Source organism: Lycium barbarum, chromosome 11, assembly GCF_019175385.1.
Source record: "Lycium barbarum isolate Lr01 chromosome 11, ASM1917538v2, whole genome shotgun sequence".
Taxonomy (NCBI): domain Eukaryota; kingdom Viridiplantae; phylum Streptophyta; class Magnoliopsida; order Solanales; family Solanaceae; genus Lycium; species Lycium barbarum.
Genome location: NC_083347.1, coordinates 64,934,338 through 64,943,779, shown reverse-complemented (window position 1 = coordinate 64,943,779; position 9,442 = coordinate 64,934,338). Strand labels below are relative to the sequence as shown.

General features: G+C 37.5%; 1 protein-coding gene across 1 annotated transcript; it reads right to left on the bottom strand.

Moving 5' to 3' along the window:
* Positions 1-8,210: 8,210 nt before the first annotated feature.
* LOC132619866 (uncharacterized) lies at positions 8,211-9,120 on the bottom strand. The gene is made up of 2 exons (XM_060334629.1): positions 8,593-9,120; positions 8,211-8,486 (listed from the first exon to the last, which is right to left on the bottom strand). Exons 1-2 carry the CDS (start codon positions 9,118-9,120, stop codon positions 8,211-8,213), a joined length of 804 nt encoding a protein of 267 aa, XP_060190612.1.
* Between the last annotated feature and the right edge of the window lie 322 nt (positions 9,121-9,442).

Genomic DNA, 9,442 nt, shown 5'->3' with positions numbered 1-9,442 from the left:
ACATAACACAGACCGACATTTTGGCTGACGGAGCCGCTTACAGACTGACAACCAATACCCACGACGCTGTCTGCAAAGTCTCTAACATAATCCAGAAAGCATAACATACCAACTCTGACTCGGCAGCACTCCGGGAACAAATGGAGCTTGCCATCTGCACTGGAACATCTTCTATACTGTCTTCAACTCACCTGGGAGTACCTGCGTGGCATGAAACGCAGCCCCCCGAAAAGAGGGGGTCAGTACGAAATATGTACTGAGTATGTAAAGCATACAACACAGAAAGCAAAGTCACAACTGAAATACGATATATAGAAAGCGAGCACAATAGCCAGCATACTAAGGAGTCGTATCCGGCGTACAACAGGCAAAAGAAGTTCCGGAGAAATCAACACGGCAATCGGGATGACAAAATGTTTGCTTTCTTTTGGAAAACATCTTTGTTTCACACACATAGAAGAATCAACGCACAATTTCCGCGGCCATAAGTCCAGCGGTCACAATCACACATACCGCGGTCAAGTATCTAGCGGTTTTCTATCACAAGTTCGACATACCGCGGTCAAGGGTCCAGCGGTCTATGTCGGCATAATCACAAGTCCGGCAGACGCGGTCAAGGGTCCAGCAGTCAATGCCACACGTCCGGCATGACGTGGTCAAGGGTCCAGCAGTCAATGTCGGGCACGCCGCGGTCGAGGGTCCAGCGGCCAATATCACATATGCGCATATTCACATAACCGGCCCGGGACTCGGTAACACAGAAGATAACCAGACAAAATGCCAAATTATCACTTTCCAAACATAGTCACACATGCCAGGATCATGCATCACACATGACTCAGGTATACCAAAATCGTATATCGGAAAATAAAGAAAATAAGTAGTTTGTCCAGAATCTTAGGGTAAGATTTTTAAAAACGCTTTAGATGTCAAAAACATTTTATAATGCTCATGAAGGTGGTCATAACACCTATCATATAGTGAACAGCATAATAACCAGGAGTTACCTGCGAACTCCGGACAAGAGTACATTGGCTAAAGCCGTACATCACATGTCAGGGTTTCGGTCCCCACAATTGGGTCAATAATCATTAAAATCCGTCTCGGGATAGATAAAATATCTCCCGTTTAGTAGTCGGAACAATAACCATGAGTTCCCTTGACTTACCGTACGGGAATAAGACAAACAGAACAATAAGAGAGGCATCGGGGATAGCGGGCCCACCTCGGGCCAAGTCGAGGCGGCGGACGAGAATCACGCCCATTAGACTCTACGGAGTCATCCAGGAAAGTTTTAGAACGATCGGGTTACATTTGTAAACGTTTTGGAAGTCCAACCACTTTTCTAGTAAAATGCACCTTTTATAATTCAATTCTATTGAATGAATAGTAACGAAAACTAATCTCGGGTTACGATGAGTAGGAAGGTCCCCGAGGCCGAAATCTCAACCTAGTAGACCTAGGGCATGCCAAAGAAGGAAAGGATAAGCTTTACATACCTTTCGCGCTACTCACGCTTGTCCAAACTCAATCTCCGTTTCGCCCAAAACCTACAAATGGTCATTTTTACCAATTGTTAACTATAAGGCTTTTGGTATTCAATCTTTAACTCATCACTTGTCTACAAAAATTTGGGCAGCATTTCCCCTATAAACTCGTCTATCCGAATTTCCAATTGCTCTCCTGTTGACACAGAAATACCAACAATAACATATGGACACAACCATATCTTCAATTCTTTTATTTCAACAAGAACAACAACATATCAAAACAGCCCCCAACTGTAACATAACGATGCCCGAAATTCTAACGAACACTTGCAATACACCAAGCAGCCCATATGCACTTCTTATACCTTATTTCATGCAATATTTTCAGAAAATTTCAGGGAAATACAACAGCAGCCACTCGACACCACATCATCTACTAATGTGCAATAAAACCACATTATTATCTCTAAATAAACACTTTAATAACATAAAAGGAATTTTATAAATACCTTATCAGAAGCTCCAGCACGAAAATTTCATCCCCCAAGACCAATATTTATCTCAAATTGAAGGCAACGCAACGTACAACGTTTTTCTCTTCATGAGCTTCGGGATTCGGAGCTCGGATTTTGATCAAAATGGCTTCCTTAGCCTAGGATCTCTCTCTCTCTCTCTCTCTAATGTTTTTGGAGGATATTAGCTGAAAATGATCAGCCCTCAAGTGAATTTGCCATATATATTAACGTTAATGGGCCTCATGGGCCGAAACATTAGTGTTTGGGTCGGGTCCAAACTTGCTGCCCTGCCAGCCCAAATTGCATCGTCCATATTTCCTTATCCAAATATCATTTTGACGAGCGGTTTGTTGCGTTGGAAACTAGACTCGATGAAATGCATTTTAGGCTTTTGAAACACCTTAAAACGCCTCATATACTAGGAGATATGCCCCCAACAATATGGGCTAAAAATCTGGTCCGAGATTTTACTGAAGTTGTTCCGATTCATTTTGTTTAGATTCGTTTATCTTCTAATCCTCTTCCAACTCTCATGTAACCTCTTATACATACATATACATACCCATATACATACATAACAATCCATACACGTCTCGAAGGGTCCGGAGAATCACCATAACCTTAAACGTAACTGGAGAACTTACGAAGCTTCGACGAAACTCCAATCGCAAAAATATATTCATATCTTTTATCCATCTTCTATATCATTACTAATAATCTCAAATACTTTAAAAGGGCACTCACATTACCTCATATACGCTCATAACGCGATTTCAAATCCTTTAGGTTACGATGTCACCTCGGGATACTTAAGGCAACCATATATATAACGATATTCTTACTAACTCGATTAACTTTCCTTGAACTTTCTTAACTCATTCTTTCTTGTCTTAATTAAAATAGCACAGACTCTTACGGGGTGTAACACAGTTGGTTCGATAGACAATCCTAACTTGATTTCTATTGTTGCTTGTGCCTTGAATTGGGTTCTGTGAAAAATAACAGGATATCATACCAATAAAGGACTTTGGCTTGTGCCTGCTTGGCTTTTGGCTGTGCTGTGGTTGTTAAGATTACAGTTTGTATTTACCCGTTTAGCCTTTATAAGAGGAATCGCTTAGACTTAGAATATAAGTCTTGACGATAACAAATTAATCAATTGAATTGTCCATAAACCATTTGAGAGTTATGCTTAGATAGCTACAAGTATACTCTACGTATGCTAAACCCTTTATGATGACATTTGTGCTTAGAGAATGATTCTCCCCTTTGTGTTCTTGTGCTTTATCACATCTGCCTAATTTTATGTTGTTTAGAACTGCATGTGACTGATCTGTTATAGTTTTGTTTGGTTAAAGTTTAACTTAGGCTATGATGTGCCCACATAGGTTACTTTCATTTTTATGCTTAAATCATGTTTTTCTCTACTGGTATCATTATTTCTTATTTTCTAATAGTGATTCCACACACATATATATTAGACATATCTTATTTATTCTGAGCCGTGTGCGGGTGTGTGAATCTGTGTCTTCCCTGTTTGTTGGTTGAGAGGCAGTTTAGGTAAAGAGGGGTCTAGTTTGAAACCTGTTGGACCTTGTGCGGCATCAGGAGTAAAAGAGGGGTCATGACTTGACCTCCCACCACCTAGTTTGGGATGTTGAGTTTGAGGACATGGAAACACATATTCGCCACATGGTCTCTTGAATAAATATGATATACTGTTTATATATGTTGTATATTCATACATAGAATAGGATTTGTAAAACAGTAGTATACTTTGTATATTATGTGTGCATATCATATATATAGGAACAGAAAATATAAACTAACCGAGGTCTTTTGTTTTTTCCCCTCTCTACTGCATAGCCACTCGGGCGGAGGTCCAACCACCTTATTGGGCTAGAAGCCCAATAAGGAAAATTTCCTTCAAACGTCTTTGGGTCCCAAAAGGAAGAAAGGGAAGCTAATATATTGAAAACCCAATCATAGGTAAAAATGATATGAAGGCTCAGCCATGGGTGAAAATGGTTGGGGTTTGGTACACCCCATTTTATTTTATTCAATTCCATGGTATTTCTGTTATATTTGGATTGCTTGTATTGTACTTGTTATTTGTAAACCCACAAAATTTATTGGAACCTTTATTACGAATTAGACATCTTAGGAAAACGGTACATATGCCGTTTAGATTGACTTTAGCACCCGAATTTTTTCAAAACCTCGAGAACGCGTACTGATTTTGAAGAGTTAAAAAAATGGAGGCAACTGCTACAATTTTAATAAGTAATAAACTGGAAAAGATTATGGGAATGCGAGAAATGGTATAGACAACTTGTGAAAAACTTAGAGGATAAATAGATTAGGCAAAAGGCTTCCTTCTTAAAACGATTTGAAAGCATATCTTTTCTGGTTTTGGGTTTTGGTAAAAAGCTTCGATATTTTTGGGCCATAGTCCACTTGTTTTTTTCTCAAGAAAAATGAGTACTCATTAAACTGTTTTGGGTTAGAACCCACTCGGTCTGGTTTTTGAAAACAAAATAATGAAAGATCTCTTTTGGTCTAAAACCCCTTTCTGATTTTGTATAAACCTGTGATCAAATAAACTTGGCTAAGGCCTACGTTTTTAAATGGTTAGAAATAGGGAGTGTTTGGGCCAATAAGTCCATACAACTTGGTTATTTTTTAAGAGAACCCAAATAAAGTTACTTCTTTGGGTTAAGACCCACTTGGCCTTTTTTTCTAAAAAATCGCGGTCAATATTTTTTGGGCTAAGGCCCACGATTTCAATAAATAAACAACGCATTTTGATAAAACAAAACTGGTTTTGAAATAAAGCTCTTATTTCTTAAGTAAAATTAGGACTTTGTTATAAAATAGACATATATATGCAAGTACATTTTAAAATGAGCATATGCGAGATTTTTGACCATGTTCATCTTTTTCCTAAAAAACCAATCGCGCGAAACATGTAAAGAGTTCTTTTCTATAAAAATCAAAACAATCTGAATTACGCTTAATTATAAAAATTTAGGTAAGGATATTCTGAAAAGCGTACTAAACGGATTAACCCGGTCCACGTGTGAGTAAAGCATGGATAAAACTTAGTCATCCAAAAATAACTGAACTTTCTATATTTTCCTATAGGAAAAACTACTATCCTTATATATAAAAGGAATTAATTATAACCGGATATCATAAATCTGAACCTAAATACCCTGTACATAAAGGGAATATATTCAAATCTTTTCAAAAATGATATTCAACATGACAAATCTTTTGCGGGAAATAAATACTAAATAAACAGTTCATACAAATACTCACACATTGGAACTCGAAGGTCAACCGTATAGTGCGGATCCTCAATACTAGGGTGCCTAATACCTTCCCTAGGGGATCATCAGAGCCCATACCTAGAACTTTATATTAAGAAGGATTTTTTCACGGTGTATGAATAAACCCTTCAAAACTGGTTTTCCTAATTTCCTAAAAATTAGATGGCGATTCTTTTAAAACAAAGTCCGAAAGAGCATCAATGAGTTCGAAGTAGCTTTTCCGAGCGCTAACCCCGCCCCCGAAAATGCGAACCGTTACAACTGGTTTCTTGGTTGTGAAGATGGTCGGGTAAGGTTGCATAGTAGATGGGTTTTTTTGTTTAAATTCGAGTACCAAAGATTCAATTTTACTGTTCGTTTGTTCTTCTTAAATAGGTTGGGTGCAAAAAATTTAGGCGGTGTGAAGTTGGTTGTCCTGAACGCGTTAGAATTACTATTTCGGGATTACAAAAGAGGATAAAAAACACGATGAAGAAAAGGAAAATATTGGGAGGATGTATCGATTTTTACTGCTCATTGTGATATTGTCTTGGGTTTATAGAGAGTTATTTATGTAGTAGTTGTTGTGTCTGTTGATTTTTGGGTAGTTTCTTCGTTGAAAGAGCTGTTTTCGGGTCATTTTGCTGGTGCATTTGATGAATTATGGTGCAATTTTGTAATGTTAAGTTGGTGATTGCCTATATCTATTGTAAACAAGTTAGTTTATAAGTAAATGTTAATGGACGATTGTAAAATAGTTGTTGCATTTTATTTTCTTTGTGCAGTTGTTGCACTCCCTTTCTTCCCGTATATTTCTTCCCAAAAATTGCAATAGAATAGCATAATGTTATCTGCAATGCTCTTTTGTGACCCACATACTCATTTAAAAAATGAAGACCATAAGAAAACATATTGTACAAACATAAAGACCACATTTTTTTTTTGAATGAAAACCGCTAAACAAAGTTTGGCAGTGCTTTATTAAAATAGAAAATTTTCTGTACAAGAAAGGAAAAAAAAATAAGCAAAAATAGAAATAAATGTGTAAACTACATCCAAAGACTTTATAGAAGCTTGTCTACTACAGATCCTCTAGCCTTGACTTGACACTATCTCAAACACCTACAAGCTCTCACCAGGTGCTATGGCTCAAAAGTCTAATAAATAAAGATTCAGGCTTCCAGGATGGAGTAGGATTCTTCTATTATTTCTTCAGATCCAGCTGTTATCTCCTGACATTATTTTGTACTTTGTTTGCCATTGTCTCTAATTTTTTAAATTAACATATCTTTAGAAGTATTACAAAAGAATGAGCATGTACACATGCTAATACCACTCTTGTAATCCTACCAAAAACATTTTCATTCAAGTATATGCTGCTACTCGTGGCATGTGTAAATGTAGCCTTATTGCTGCTACTGAGCTCCAAAGTTGCTGTTAATCTCCAGGGATGTGATGGTCCTTAGCTTGCCTGATTCTCATGTATGGTATTTGCTCTGTGTTCACAATTTGCCTTGATTTCATAGGAAGTTAATTGAAACTATCAAACTGATGAACACCTGCAAAATCAAAAACATAGTTAGTTAAAAAATCAACCAGGCCATTTCCTTCTCTGAGAACGTGCTCCACCCTCACTTCTTCATCCCTCCTCAGTCTTGAGATATCATTTATGATCATTGATATACTCTATGGAGCCTCCCAGTGTCCTGTTAAAATCATTTTCATAGTCATAGAGTCTGTTTCCATCACTACTGGTAACAAGCTATGTGCAACACAATACTTGAGACCCTCCTACAGCGCCATTGCTTCAACCACCAAATTTGAACCATCTGAGATTCTTCTTGTTGTTGCATACTGTAAAGCACCTGCTGCATTTCTAATACAAAAGGCCACAGAACTTGGTCCAAGATTTCCTCTAGAAGCTCCATCAGAGTTACATTTGAACCAACCTGGCATAGGAAATTCCCATTTCACTATCTTGCTCACAATTCATGGCTTGTATGCTTCAAAAACTTGTAGGATTTGAGGAATGCATCTTGGTAGGCTGTGCTGCCATGGAAACTTAGTCTACACATTTGATATATGATCATGTTAATCTCATAAATAACTTTGTTGATGGACATCTTCCCCCCATGTAGAACTGTATTCCTCCACCTCCATATCTGCCACATGGTAACCATTGGAATAGCTCTGAATATAGTTCTGAACTTTGAGGGGCAATCTGCATTCCACCAGACCTGAAGAACTTTCTTGACTTGTTGAAACTGTGTTGTGATATGAACAACAGCTTTAACATATGTCCAAACTTTTGTAGCAACATTTCCTGTAACAAACAATGATCCGAAATTTTATATTTTCTATATCACAGCAATAACATCTTGCCTCAGTATCTATCCCAATCCATCTTACTACCTCTCCAATTGGTATTTTAAACTTCCACAGCCTCTAGAAAAAAAAAAGGATATCTTAAAAGGAACTCCTGATATCCACATGTTCTTAAAGACATCTGACTTTGATGCTTTTCTCCTCAGAAGTTCCCATGCAGTACCTACTGTGAATTTACCTAAAGTTGTCATCATCTATCTTGGCCTGTCCCACTATTCTGTTGGTTCATGAAAGTGCAACTCCTCTAATATATGATCTACAATGTCCATGGGGAATAATTGTTGCAATCTTCCTATGTTCCAACCATCCTGTAGCATAAGTTCTTTTACATCTTGAACACCCTCATCTATCACAAAATCATCAGGAACAATGTGATATAGAGCTGCTAACTTTGTCCAGTTGTCAAACCATACATTTGCAGTTCCACTCCTTGGTTCCCACCATATTTCATGGTGTATATTATCTCTAGCCTCTAGCATTAGCTTCCATACTTGAGAATCTCCCTTCCACTACACATTCTGAGGACTGTGCCTTTTGCAGTATTTGATCCACATGTAGTTTGGCCATAGAGTATTTGTTGTCCTGAATTTCCACCAAAGTTTTGCACATAAAAATTTAGATACATCAAACAAAGATCTAAAAGCCCACTCCTCCTTCCTCTTTTGGCATACACAAGTTAAACCATGATAACCAATGCCTTCTTCTGCCTTTCTCACTATTGTTCCAGAAGAATCTTGCAAATATTTTATACAGATCATTGATAACACATTTTGGAGGTTTGATAGCTGACAACAAATGTATTGGCATGCTCATCAAAACATTAGTGATCAAAACAGGTTTTCCTCCAAATAATAGTAATCTTCCTTTTCAAGTCTGTAGCTTATTCTTAACTTTCTTGATCAAATCATTGTAATCAACTTTCCTCTTCCTTGAGTGTGTAACAGGACAACCCAAATATGTAAAAGGAAAAGTGCCTCTTGAAAAACCAGTGATGTTTTCCACTTGCTGTATCAACACATTAGACACCTTACTGTAGACATAGAAAGAGCTCTTGCCTTTGAGGATAAGTTGGCCTGATATCTGCTCATAGCCATATAATACCTTCATAATCAGCACCAATGACCTAGAATCAGCAGATGTAAAAATTATTGTGTCATCTGCAAATGCCAGATGATTCAGAGTTGCGCTCCATTTGGGCATTCCATAGCTTCTAAAATCATTGTTCTCAAATAAAGAGTTCAATGCTCTAAATAATACTTCAGCAGACAAGATGAAAAAAGCAGGAGAGAGTGGATCTCTTTGTTTTACACCCCTGGTGGAGTGGAAAAAACCAGAAGCTTGGCTATTAAGGAGTATGGAATACCAGTTATTTGCTATCAACCTCCATACAATATCTATGAAAACTTCTGCAAATCCCATCTTCCTTAAAACTCTGATTAAGTAACTCCATGAAACTCTACCTTATGCTTTTGCCATGTCAAGCTTAAGCACTACATTAGCTGGTTTTCCCCTTAGTCTAATGTCAGTCACAAATTCTTGAGTTAGAAGGACATTTTCAATGATACATCTGCCCTTAACAAAACCAGATTGGTTAGGAGATATCATAGAAGGTAAAAGACATTCAAGCTTATCCTGAACCACTGTAGAGATAACCTTGTTGATGAAATTACTAAGACTGATTGGTCTCATATAAGTAAAAGTCTCAATGTTATTCTTCTTTTGTAATAGTACCAGGTTTGTG

Excerpts from the sequence above, each read along its gene's own strand:
- LOC132619866 (XM_060334629.1), bottom strand. The coding sequence starts at position 9,120 with ATGGGATTTGCAGAAGTTTTCATAGATATTGTATGGAGGTTGATAGCA. Across the intron at positions 8,487-8,592 it reads ACAATGATTTGATCAAGAAA|CTATCAAACCTCCAAAATGT; the intron begins GTTAAGAATAAG and ends ATTTGTTGTCAG.